General features: G+C 39.1%; 1 protein-coding gene across 1 annotated transcript in view; it reads left to right on the top strand.

The window, feature by feature from the left end:
- CYTH3 (cytohesin 3) overlaps positions 1-14,280 on the top strand; it is a 103,554-nt gene that overhangs the window by 69,880 nt on the left and 19,394 nt on the right. Inside the window, exons 2-4 of the mRNA XM_079120449.1 lie at positions 5,311-5,393; positions 7,072-7,136; positions 7,719-7,785. Coding sequence (XP_078976575.1) covers positions 5,311-5,393; positions 7,072-7,136; positions 7,719-7,785 — 215 coding nt within the window. The remainder of the gene's footprint in view (positions 1-5,310; positions 5,394-7,071; positions 7,137-7,718; positions 7,786-14,280) is intronic.

The raw sequence follows: 14,280 nt of genomic DNA on the forward strand, positions 1-14,280 counted from the left end.
AGATCCAAAAAAATTCCACCAAAAAACTTCTGGAACTAATAAATGAATTCAGCAAAGTAGCAGGATATAAAATCAATACCCATAAATCAAACACATTCCTATACATCAGTAATGAATCCACTGAAAGAGAAATAAAGAACATTACCCCATTCACAGTCACCTCAAAAAAAAAAAAAATGCTTGGGAATGAAAGAGGTGAAAGACCTCTACAATGAAAACTACAGAACACTAAAGGAAGAAATTAAAGAAGGCCTTAGGAGATGGAAAGATCTCCCATGCCCTGGATGGGCAGAATTAATATTGTCAAAATGGCCATACTGCCAAAAGCATTATACAAATTTAACACAATTCCTGTTAAAATCCCAATGACATTTTTCATAGAACTAGAAAAAGCAATCATGAAATTCATTTGGAAAAATAAGAGATGCAGAATAGCCAAAGCAATCCTTAGCAAGAAAAGTGAAGCAGGAAGCATCACAATACCAGACCTCAAACTATACTACAGAGCTATAATAATAAAAACAACATGGTATTGGCACCAAAACAGACATGTAGACTAATGGTACAGAATAGAAGACACAAAGACAAACCTACATAAATACAGGTATCTCATACTAGACAAAGGTGCCAAAAACATTACGTTCACTGGAGAAAAGACGGCTTATTTAACAAATGGTGTTGGGGAAAATGGAAAGCCACGTGTAACAAAATGAAATTAAACCCTGCAAGAAACTCAACTTGGTATGGATCAGAGACTTAGGCACTTGAACAGGGACCCTGTGACTACCAGAAGAAAAAGTAGGCCCAAATCTTCATCATGTTGACTTAGAACCTGACTTCCTTAATAAGACCCTTAAAGTGCAAGAAGTTAAATCAAGAATCAATAAATGGGATGGACTCAAACTAAAAAACTTCTTTTCAGCAAAAGAAACAATAATGTGAAGAGAGAGCCTACAGTTTGGGAGAAAATCTTTACCTCATGCACCTCAGATAAAGCTTTAATCTCTAGGATATATAAAGAACTCAAAAAACTTAACACCAAAAAACCCCCAAATAACCCAGTCAATAAATGGGCTAAGGAACTGGATAGACACTTCACAGAAGAAGAAAAAGAATCAGTCAACAAATATATGAAAAAATGTTCAACATCTCTACCAATAAGAGAAATGAAAATCAAAACGATTATAAGATTTCATCTCACTCCAGTCAGAATGGCAATTATCAAAAATACAAGCAACAATAAATGTTGGTGAGGATGTTGGGGGAAAAGTACACTCATACATTTTGCTGGTGGGAATGCAAATTGGTGCAACCATTATGGAAAGTAGTATGGAGATTCCTCAGAAAACTTGGAATGGAACCACCATTTGACCCACTTATCCCACTCCTCGGTTTATAGCCAAAGGACTTAAAATCAACATACTACAGTGACACAGCCACATCAATGTTTATAGCAGCTCAATTCAAAATAGCTGAACTATGGAATCAACCTAGATGCCCTTCAACAGGATAAAGAAAATGTGGTATGTATGCACACATGATGGAATATTACTCAGCTTTAAAGAAGAATGAAATTCTGGCATTTGCTGATAAATAGATGGAATTAAAGAATATCATGCTAAGTGAAATAAGCCAAACTCAAAAAAACAGAGGCCGAATGTTTTCTCTGATACACAGATGCTAATTCACAGTAAGGGGACAGGATAGGGAAGAATAGAGTTACATTATATTAGGTAGAGGGAGTGAAGGAAGGGGAAGGAGTATGGGGGAGGGAATGATAGTAGAATGAAACAGACATTATTACCTCATGTACACGTATGACTGCATGACCATTGTGATCCTACAATTTGTATAATCAGAAAAATGAGAGATTACACTTCATTTATTTATGAGCTATCAAAATGTATAAATGCATTCTATTGTCATGTACAACTAATTAGAACAAAAAAATTTAAAAGGCAGCTTTATTGAGGTTGAAAGGAATATTTTCATCATATGCCTTTTTGTGTGTTTGTGTATAACCACATCCATATATTACATTTTCAATTTAAAGAATAAATTGCTCTGGGTACTGTGGTGCACACCTGTAATCCCAGAGGCTCAGGAGGCTGAGGCAGGAGAATCACGAGTTCAAAGCTAAGCTCAGCAACAGTGAGGTGCTAAGCAACTCAGTGAGACCCTGTCGCTAAATAAAATACAAAATAGGGCTAGGGATGTGGCTTAGTGGTCAAATGCCCCTGAGTTCAATCAATACCCAGTACCAAAAAGCAAAAAACAACAACAACAACAACAACAACAAAAAAAAAAAAAAAAAAAAAAAAAAAAAAAAAGAAGAATAAATTGCTAGATTTTTTGGGAGAAAGAGAAAAATCCTCCACGACAACTTTGTTTCATCTTACCCAATAGAGTCCAAGTAACCAAGTATAGACAGACATTATCAGTAAGCCTTAGATCATTATCAATATCTAAGCCTTATATTGCCTTCATTGGGCAAACTGGTGTGTTGCTGGGAAAGGTCTGGATAATCAAGGACCCCTTCTTGAACATTGCTTAACATCCCATTTTTAGTATGGCACTTGCATGTGTGAAATTGCCTGCACGTCAGCAGATTTGTGACTGCAAAGTTATTTTGGATGCAGATAGATGCTGATAGAACTTCACTAAACAGCTGGTATAGCAGCTCAGTGTTGGTATTCACTATGCATTCTGGGTGTCCAGAGAAATAATAGGATGAAAATATATTTAAATGACTGAAGCTGTGCAGATTGTTCTGGAAATATTTCTTCACATACTTCAGTTCCTTTTATTGAAGTCTTTTTTCTTTCTCCCTCCCTCCCTTTCTCTTCCCTTCTTTTCTTTCTCCATCTTTGCCTTCCTGTTTTGCTGAGTACACTCTGCCACTGAGCTACACCTCCAATCCTGATTGAGCTTTTTTAATGTGCCAAGTATTCCATTACTTTCTATTAATGTTTTGATGAATATCCTAAAAGATACTGGCTATTTAATACCAAAACATTTTCTCTTACTTATTACTATAAAAATTTCAAACTTTTAGAATATAAAATGGTAACAAATAATCTATACATCTGTCAAATAGATTCAACAGTTGTTATTTTGCTCAGTTCTTTTTTTGCTGAAGTATTTCAAAGTACAGGTATAATAGCATTATAATCCTAACCACTACAGTTTGAGTCTCTAGAAAATAAAGATGTTTTCCTAGATATCCACAACCACATTATCCTACCATACAAAATGTCTTTTAAAAAGGTTGGAAATACCGTTAACATAAATGGTAACACTGCATTGTTCCTCCTTAGCACCTTAAAGGGGTAGGAAAAGATAGGCATCACTGGAGGAGAAAAATTTAGGAAATCCTGGAAAACTTCTGATTGAAGGAGCTTTATGATCTTTAGAGTTAAATCGTTCTGGTGTTTAGATTTATCTTCAAAGCTTCCACTCTGTTATTAGCCCACAGTGCACATCCTCAGGGCAAGAGGGGAGATACTGTAAGTAGACTTTCTTTCTTTTTTTCTTTCTTTAATTGTAGATGGACATAATACCTCTGTTTTATTTCTTTTTATGTGGTGCTTTGGATCGAACCCAGTGCCTCACATGTGCTAGGCAGGTGCTCTACCACTGAGCTACAACTCCAGCCCAGTAAATAAACTTTCTTAAAAGAAACATAAGTGTCTGTAGATGGTTGAAGTACAGCTGTACTCCCCCCCCCCCCCCAGTGGTGGGGATTGAACCCAGGGTCTTGTGCTTGCAAGGCAAGTGCTCTATCAACTGAGCTGTATCCCCAGCCCCCTAGCTCTATCCTCTTGGATTCTTGTTTCATATATCTGCATTGGAGAACTCAGCAGCAAAGAGTTTTTTTTTTTCTACAGAGGCTGCCTTTGGGTGCTCAGCCAGCATTGTTGACAGGCTTGACTTAAAACTTCAGGTGCATTTACTCTCAAGTAACAGGATGGTGTCAGTCAGCTGACTACTTTTAGAAATACTGTTCTATTTTGTTAGACTAGATGCTTCTGGACACAATGACTCTTGGCTACAATCTCAGTGACTCAGGAACTGAGTCAGGACAATATCAAATTCAAGACTGGTCTCAGCCATTTAGGGAGACCCTGACTCAAAAATCACAAAACAGAAAGGGCTGGGGATATAGCTCAGTAGTAAAGTGCCCCTTAGCTCAATTCCCAGCACCAGGGAAAGAGTAGTAAAAGTAATAGCTTTGAAGGTTCAAGAATTGCCTGTTGGCATAATTGCTTCTTTATGTTCTTGATCGGTGTGGGCATTTGACATTGATTTTCTTCATCTTAAAAGCCTTTACTCCCTTGGTTTTGGAAGCATCATTTTGTCTTCTTCCTCATCTTATCTCTTGATCTGGGTCTCTGTGTCTTCCCCTTAAATGCTAAATGTAACCACACATTGTACTCTTGTGATTAATATAAACCCTAGTCTGAGCCAGGTTAATTTAGGAAAATTTGAGGAAAGACTTTGTAGGTCTTTCTGGAAGGAAGCTCGAGAGACCCATGAAAAAGGAAGTACTTCCTTGATTGCTCTGGCATGAACGAAATCACCTTTTGGAAGCCAAATGCAAAGACCAGGTTCCTGATGATATTATTGAGCTACTAGACCCACCCAAAGCATTTTGCATGACTTTGTGGATCTAAGTTTATCCTACCTGGGGTTTGTTGAACATCTTGGATGTGTACATTTATGTCCATCAAATTAGGACATTTCCTCCATTATTTCTTTAATAGCCTCTCTCCAGGGAAAATCATTAAGGTCTCTCTTGGCCTTCGTTTCCTCACTTATAAATGCAGATAATAATGAATACTCTCAAAGTTATTTTGGAGATTTAATTGAGATAACCTGTTAAAGCATGTAGTCCAGGCTGGCTCAGTAAATGATACTTCCTTCTTCATTAATTGCCTAGCATAGAAAATTGCTTAAGAAAATTGCTAATATGGAATTTAATGAAACTTGGGTCTGATAGAAGAGGCAGGAAATTACAAATTTGAAGTACCCTATGCTTCTCTACTTGATCCCATGTTGTAGGGCCTGTAGGGAAGACTGGGAGGCGCCAGCATTTATCTCACCCCCAGTTTGGTGAGATACCTGTGCCCTCAAATGTGTTTGGTGTCCGCTAGCCTTTTGGTTTTACTCATTTAAAACCAAATTGGTCTTAAGTGAAGGGAAGAAGAAGAAAGGATCAGTAGTTTTTCAAGCAGTCTCCCAGCCAGTCTTCCATCTTTAGACTTATTGATAAGTATTGTTGAACTGTTTGATTTTTTTTCTTCCTTTCAGTGCCTGAAGACCTCTCATTAGAAGAGAGAGAAGAACTTTTGGACATTCGTCGAAGAAAAAAGGAACTTATTGATGACATTGAGGTAAAAAGCAAAACAAAAACAAAAACCTCTTGAGTTTTTGCTTGTGGGTGAGATAGTGAATAGAGTTACATCAGGAAAATGTAGAAAATCAGCATTTCGTATATGTATATAAGAACTACACCGAAAGACAAAGTAAAAGAGTTGTCCAAACTGGTAAAGCAACAACTGTCTAGGTCAGACAGTGCAGACTCTGGGATAGGAACAAAGACAGTGAACCTGAAGTCTATAGCAGTCAGCTTGTGGCTCCAGAGTCGCAGTGACAGGTTTAAACAGCAGGTCTGCCAGGCATTGCCCTCCAAAATCTTATTATAAGACTTGTTCACGTACAGTATCTTGAGGACTTACAATATTGCCTAGTACATTTTTGGCACTCAGATATCCTTTGATCAAATGGTCAAGCATATATTGGAAAGCGGTGTACCAAATACCTACTAGGTGGTAGGAGAAACAGATGACTGACATACAGATGAATAAACATTGTCCTTCTCACACTTGTGTACTTTACTTGGGACAGGGAAAATGATGTCCCTTAGGAGGGGTAATTGAACAAAGCCATCATTTCAGAGCTGGGGTGTCTGTGATTTCTAAAAAAACTATTCACAAGGTCATTGGGCTCCTTCCTTGTGGGACTTGCTTGGGAAAGTCAGTCATTGGCTCTTCTTGAGACACTTCCTAGTCATTGTCATTGCCAGAATAAATACGGCTCATAGACCATTTGCTGCAGGGCCAGGCCTCGTCCCAAACAACAATTCCTTTCTAGGAACTCACTCTTAAGTCTGACTTTCTTGGCACACAAATAATAGGGTTCTGAATAAAAATTTCTTTGTATTTGAAAGGTAATTCATGGACATTTTTATTCTAAGGTTGTCCTTCATTCTTGGAAAAATCCTGTAACCCAGAGTAAGTCCTTTAGTTGAGGAATAAAAATTTATATTATTTGGATACAAATAATTATACTTCTAATTAATATAAAATCTTAATTTAACTCTACTTCAGTCCATCAGTGAGACTACTGAGGCCCAGAGAAGCTAAGATACTGTCCAGGGCCTCTCAGCCACTAGGGGAGTCAGTAGGGGACACATTGAGGGAAAGGGGAGTCTGTTCCCTCTGATGTTTCCAGTCTCTGAGGCCCAGGGATCCAGATGTGGCTTTACCCTCTGGGCCCTATCCCTGGTGCTTTATCTCTGACAGAGTGACAAGAATTACTCTGTCACAGATAAGCGACTGACAAACTACCTCAATGCCAACCTAAAAGTGTCTGAATTCCAACTTCCCCCTGGCCTCCAGGGAATGTAGGCAGCATGGAGAAGGTAGGCAGCCCATGCTAGGTCATGTTGAGTGGCCACACTTCAGTGGACTAGGGACCTGCTGCCTTCCCTTTGCTGGATAGTCTTCCTTTTTACACCTCTGATATTCTTCCATATTCCTTGATTTTACACACAAATACTCCAGAATCTGCCTAGTTAACCTCTGTCATCCAACCTTGGGTAGACAAATCATTTTCTTTTCTCCTAAGCAGTGCTGACTAGTCTGTGGTATTGGGTGTTGGTACCTGTGTACCTGTGATGCTCAGAGGAGCCCTCTGGGAAGGTTATACCTACAAGGTTGAAACTTCCGTGAGTCTAGGTGGAAGAACGCTAAGATACCCTGCAACCCCCAAATCCTTCTTTTTTGGCAGAGGCTAAAATATGAAATTGCAGAAGTGATGACGGAGATTGACAACTTAACCTCTGTGGAGGAGAGGTAAGCAGTTTACGGCTGTGCTTTCAAGGTACTCATCTCTTTCTCTGCACCTCCACCCTCTAGCTGAACTTGTCACCTGGCGTCTGCTGCAGGGGTGAGAGGATAGGCCTTGGTTGAGGGGGCCTTTGGAGCTGTTCGTCCAGCTTCCTGCCCTTGGCTCCTTCCCTCTCCAGGAAGGGAGTCAGGGGTTGCTCTGCAGTTTACTTCCTCTGAGTCCTTGTCTATCTGTGTAAGTTTGGGAGTAAGCACAGCACTCAGAAGTAACTACCCAGAAATAAACTTTTTTGTATCATAAGAAACTGCTTTTTTATTAAAAAAAAAAAAAAAAAGTTGCTGTTTTTCATCATTAGTTTTTCTGAAGAAAGTTATCACATGTTAAAAAGAGCCAGAGTATCTGCACACTGGCTTCTACCTCAGAGTGTGGAGGGCTCCTCCAAGTGTGTCCGTGCTTTTCACTTTGTTGTCACACGTCGTCATGAGAGGGAAAATGCACTGAGGGGCTGTGACGGGGCTGTGTTGTGTGCAATGCTGTGTTCTCCAAATGCACCTGTTAATGGTTTTTTAATTATCTCAAATGAATAGCAAAACTTCTCAGAGGAACAAGCAAATAGCCATGGGAAGAAAGAAATTCAACATGGACCCCAAAAAGGTAAGAGAATGCTTCCAGTGTTCTGGCATGTGAACAATTGATTGTTGAGCTTTAATGGCTATCTCTCTTGGGACAAAGGTGATTGTATCACCTGCTACAGTATCACCTCATAAAAAGATGGAATTAATATTACATTTTATAAAAAACAAAAGCAGGGGGGTGGGGCTGGCTGCTCCTGAGCAGGGTGAAGCAGAAGCAGCCTGTTGAACTGGCTCCCAGGCAGAAAGGCCTTTATTGCTGTGTGCAGCTCCCAGCACACATGTGACCCAGGGGAGCTAGCTGGAACCACTCCCTGGCCATGGAACCCTGCAGGTCCCTTGCCCCCAAGGTTGATCTCCCTTTATCTTCTTGAGAAGCTAGGCCCTATCACAGGGTGGTCTGTTACCCATGAGGGCAGAGGTGGGAGAGCAGTCCAGATGCGCAGTGTTCATAGATTTCACTGTCAGGTGGGCTGAAGAGTTCAAGTAAGAGGACCTTATTCCTGTCTCGGCCCTATGGGCAAGGTGCCTGTATGAAAGAACAAGGAATTCTCCTCATTGAAGCAAATACCTTGTTCTTTTCTAAATTGGATTTTCTAGGAAAGCACCCCAAAACAATGAAACTTCTTATTTTTGAGTTTGAGATAAAAGATTAGGCAGAATCTGTAAAGCTTCTTGGAACACGTGACTCAGTTGTCACATTGTTTTGGTTTTGAAAGAGAAGAGTAAACCTGCGGTAGTCACAAAGGCTCATGGTGGAGGGGAGGAAAGGCGTCCCATGGGAAGGTCTAATTGCAGAGCTGGCTTATTCATTGCTAGTGGTCTGCGATTGGTATTTATTTCTAACATTTTTTGTTTGCTTATTATAATATTGAGCCTCTATACAAATTAGTAAATTATTCAGTAAATGTTTATTGATTTCAGGAATTATACTGTGCAAGGTCTAAGGTCTATAAACTTAAATAAGTAAGTTCAACTTCAATTGCAAATCATATTTAAAGAAATATGTATCAAGCTGGGCATGGTAGCACATTCCTGTAATCCCAGCTGCTTGGGAGGCTCACTAGAGACCATGAGTTTGAGTCCAGTCTTGGCAACATAATGAGATCTGTCTTGAAACAAAAAAACAAAAGCCCCCCCCCCCAAAATGTATATCATTATTCTCTGTTCATGAGTTACAGATTTGGATTTTCTTAGTGCTTAGCACAAATACAGCTGGAATAGGATTTTTTTTCAACTGGTATACTCTATCTACCATAAAAATTTTCCAGTTGCTTCCTAATTCTCTGCTCTTGAGGCATAAATCAACTCCAAAATGGAATGAAGTTGTCAATTGGAATGATTTTGTACATTTAGTAATGATTCCATATTTGGGGTTAGTAAGTTTTTTATATCCTTTAGAAGATGAGTTTACTGAGTTTTTAAATTATCAGCAGATTTTACGAGCTTTGGAAATATCCCAGGATGCTTTGTAAAAGTGAATGTTTTAGAACTGGACTTCATGTCTTCAAGGGGCCCAAGTATAGCACAGAGAAGCATACCAGTGAGTTTGTAGATAAATTGAAATCTCAGGAACATGCAGATAAATAAACACTGATTTTGTTTCTTAAAGTAATGCTACCACTGTGCATCAGGCTTCAGTTTCATGAGTGTGAACTCACTTCATACTTGTGATGTCTTCTTTGTGGGTTCTTGCTTGTCTTCTCACTTTACTTGTACCATGTCATATTTATAATAAGGGCTAACACTGAGGACTTCCTGTTTGTCAGGAACTATGTGAAGGACTGATCCTTACAACCTTATGAAGTAGGGAGATTCCATTTTAATTCCTGTCTCACAGTTTGGGAAAAAGCACAGGGCCCTGAAGGAACACCTTACTCTCGTGAGCAAGGAAGACTCAAGACTTGGTGCCTGTAACCTCTTGTGTTACTGAGCTTTCCATTGCTGTGAAAAATACCTGGGAAGAGCTAAAGGAGGAAAAGTTTGTTTTGGTTCATGGTTTCAAACGTGTCAGTCCATGACTGCTTCACCCTCTTGCTATGGGCCTGTGGTGAGACAGAACCGCATGGCAGGGAACACGTGGTGGAACAAAGCTGCTCACATCAGGGCAGCCGGGAGGCAGAGAGAGAGATACTGGTTTCAAGGGAACACCAGGGACTCACTCCCTCCAACTCTAGTCCCACCCCTTAAGTTTCCACCACCTCCTGATAGTCCATTAAATATGGATCCATCAGTGGCTTCACCATTGAGGAGATCAGAGCGCTCACAGTCCAGTCCCTTTCCAGAAGCCCCGCCTCTGAACACTGAAGCCTTTTGGGCACATTTCAGGCCCAAACCATAAATTCACTACTCTGCTAAGCTGGATGGGACCCTGGGGTTGGTTTGTAAGGCGCTCTGAGTCTAGACAATCTAGTGTTCATGTGGTGGCTGCTCGCCATATCCAAAGAAGTGAGGATTTAATCAGCCTGTGGCAAATTGCTCAACAGGCTTCATTTTGTGTCCCTCTTTACCTAAAAGACATTTTTATACTAATTTAACTGGTTCCATTCAACAGTTTATTATGTTGCTCAGTAAATGCAGAAGGCACATTAAGTCTGCATGTGACCTTTTGCTATGAAAAATTATCAAAATTATTTGCTTTTATTGACTGACTCATAGTTTCAGAGATTTATGACTGTAGCACTTAGTTTGGGTTCATTAGGGCCATAGACTCTGACTCAAACAACAGATATTTATTTTCTCATAGTACTGAGGCTAAAAGTCTGAGATAGGCATGCCAGCATGGTGGGGGCCTGGCAAGGCCCCTCTTTCAGGTTGCAGACAGCTGCCTTGTTACTGAATCTTCACGTGGCCAGGGAAGGGAGTGAGCCGACTCTGGAAACACATATTCATTCATTCTTATACTCTCTCTCTCTTTCTCTTTCTTCCTCTTTCTTCCTATCCTAGGAATTGAACCCAGATCCTCACATGGTACTCTACCACTGACTACATTTCCATCCCTTTTTATTTTTATTTTGAGACAGGATCTAACTTGCCTAGGCCAGCATTGAACTTGTGAACCTCCTTGTAGCTACTCCTACCGAATAGCTGGAATTACAGGTGTCTGCCACCAGAGTCTCTTCTTATAAGGGCATAAATTCCCTGAGACCTGGGGACCCTTACCAGATGAGATTATCTAACCCCAATTTCCCCCAGAGACCCTACCCTCTAAGTGGGTTTGGACTTCAACATAAGAATTTTCAATTCTTATTTCAATTGACACAGAAAAAGCGTTTGACAAAATACAACACCCCTTCATGCTCAAAACACTAGAAAAAATAGGGATAGTAGGAACATACCTGAACATTGTAAAGGCTATTTATGCTAAGCCCATGGCCAACATCATTCTTAATGGAGAAAAACTGAAACCATTCCCTTTAAAAACGGGAACAAGACAGGGATGTCCTCTTTCACCACTTCTATTCAACATTGTCCTCGAAACTCTAGCCAGAGCAATTAGACAGACTAAAATAATTAAATGGATATGAATAGGTAAAGAGGAACTTAAGCTGTCACTATTTGCCAATGACATGATTCTATATTTAGAGGATCCAAAAACCTCCTCCAGAAAACTTCTAGACCTCATCAATGAATTCAGCAAAATAGCAGGCTATAAAATCAACACACATAAATCTACAGCATTTTTATACACAAGCGACGAAACAGCTGAAAGGGAAATGAGGAAAACAACTCCATTTGCAATAGCCTCAAAAAAAATAAAATACTTGGGCATCAATCTAACCAAAGAGGTAAAAGATCTCTACAATGAAAACTACAAAACATTGAAGAAAGAAATTAAGGAAGACATTAGAAGATGGAAAGATCTCCCATGTTCTTGGATAGGCAGAATTAATATTGTCAAAATGGCCATACTACCAAAAGCACTATACAGATTCAATGCAATTCCAATTAAAATCCCAATGACATACCTCACAGAAATAGAGCAAGCAATCATGAAATTCATCTGGAAGAATAAGAAACCCAGAATAGCTAAAGCAATCCTTCGCAGGAAGAATGAAACAGGGTATCGCAATACCATACTTCAACTATACTACAAAGCAACAGTAACAAAACAGCATGGTATTGGCACCAAAATAGACAGGTAGATCAACGGTACAGAATAGAGGACACAGACACAAACCCAAATAAATACAATTTTCTAATACTAGACAAAGGTGCCAAAAATATGCAATGGAGAAAAGATAGCCTCTTCAACAAATGGTGCTGGGAAAACTGGAAATCCACATGCAACAGAATGAAACTAAACCCCTATCTCTCACCCTGCACAAAACTCAACTCACAATGGATCAAGGACCTTGAAATCAGACCAGAGACCCTGCATCTTATAGAAGAAAAGTAGGTCCAAATCTTCACCTTGTTGGCTTAGGATCAGACTTCCTTAATAGGACTCCCATAGCACAAGAAATAAAAGCAAGAATCAATAACTGGGACAGATTCAATCTAAATAGCTTTCTCTCAGCAAAGGAAACTATCAGCAATGTGAAGAGAGAGCCTACAGAGTGGGAGAATATCTTTGTTACTCATACTTCAGATAGAGCACTAATTTCCAGAATATATAAAGAACTCAAAAAACTCTACACCAAGAAAACAAATAACCCAATCAACAAATGGGCTAAGGAAATGAACAGACACTTCACAGAAGAAGATGTACAAGCAATCAACAAACATATGAAAAAATGTTCACCATCTTTAGTAATAAGAGAAATGCAAATCAAAAACTACCCTAAGATTCCATCTCACCCCAATTAGAATGGTGATTATCAAGAATACAAGCAACAATAGGTGTTGGAGAGGATGTGGAGAAAAAGGTACACTCATACATTGCTGGTGGGACTGCAAATTAGTGCAGCCACTCTGGAAAGCAGTGTGGAGATTCCTTAGAAAACTTGGAATGGACCTACCATTTGACCCAGTTATCCCACTCCTTGGCCTATACCCTAAGGACTTAAAATCAGCATACTACAGAGATATGGCCACATCAATGTTCATAGCAGCTCAGTTCACAATAGCCAGACTGTGGAAGCAACCCAGATGCCCTTCAATTGATGAATGGATAAAGAAACTGTGGTATATATATACAATGGAATATTACTCAGTCATAAAGAATAATAAAATTATGGCATTTGCAGGCAAATGGATGAAATTGGAGAATATCATGTTAAGTCAGATAAGCCAATCTCAAAAATCCAAAAGAGGAATGATTTCACTGATAAGCAGATGATGACACTTAATGGGGGGTGGGAGAGGGGCAAGAATGGAGGAAGGAGGGACTATATAGAGGGAAAAGAGAGGTGGGAGGGGTGGGGGGGAAGGAAAAAAATAACGGAATGAATCAAACATCATTACTCTATGTAAATATATGAATATGCAAATGGTATGGTGTTACTCCATGTACAAACAGAACCAACATGTATCCTATTTGTTTACAATAAAAATAAATTTTAAAAAATGTAGGATTAACTATAGAAAAAAGCTGTTAGTCCAAGAAAAGATAGAGAGGACAGATTACTATTGTTTTTGACCTTTTCATGAAGATTTTACATGTTGATGAAGCAGTAATTATTAAACTGTGTATACCAGGTGAAATGCATGTGGAGTGGGGACCAGTTAGAAAGATATTCAGGTGCATATAACTGAGTGGTTGAATTGTTGCATACCAGGCAGGTCACAGTGCCACCGGAAATCAAACATACATGTTTTCAAAGAATAGCTGCCCAGCATGTGGAGACTAAACTGGAGATCGTATGTTTCCCGAACTTCTTTGTCCTTTGCAATGTAAAATTGACTCTATTCTTCACTATTCTAAATAGGTTTTACATAAAGTCATAAACATAAAGGAGAAATTCTATTTTATATAAAACTTTTATATAAATAAGATGACCACTAGCTCCAGTACTTTTTTGACCTTGAATCAACAGTTGAATGCTTAAGGAGTAGAATAACATAAAAGGTAAAATGGCTTTAAGATAACCTATGAATTTTCTAAATGTATTTGAACTGAGATGCCCCTGAAAATGTAATTGACTTCTTCTCTGTTTTGTTACTCTTTAGAGGGAGTAGAGTGTAGCGTTTGAGAGCTTGGTTCCTAAGCTACATGACTTTAATTTGAATCCCAGCTCTAAAACTTGCCAGTTTAGTGAACTAAAGTAAAATATGTGTCAGTATCCTTCTCTATAAAAATGAGGCTAGGGCTGGGGATATAGCTCAGTTGGTAGAGTGCTTGCCTTGCTTGCACAAGGCCCTGGGTTCAATCCCCAGCACCCCAGGGGAAAAAAAAAATAGAGAGAGAGACTAAAAAGTAACATATCATTAATAGATATAACACTTGTCATTAGTAGGTATTTAGTAAATAATGGGAAAATTTTCTGGTTAATAACCTGCACTATTAAGTCATTGCTATTATTATTGCTTTCTGCTAAGTTTCATGTATAATTGGAATAGAAGAATTACATAGTCA

Source organism: Sciurus vulgaris (assembly GCF_902686455.1).
Source record: "Sciurus vulgaris genome assembly, chromosome: 18".
Lineage (NCBI taxonomy): Eukaryota > Metazoa > Chordata > Mammalia > Rodentia > Sciuridae > Sciurus > Sciurus vulgaris.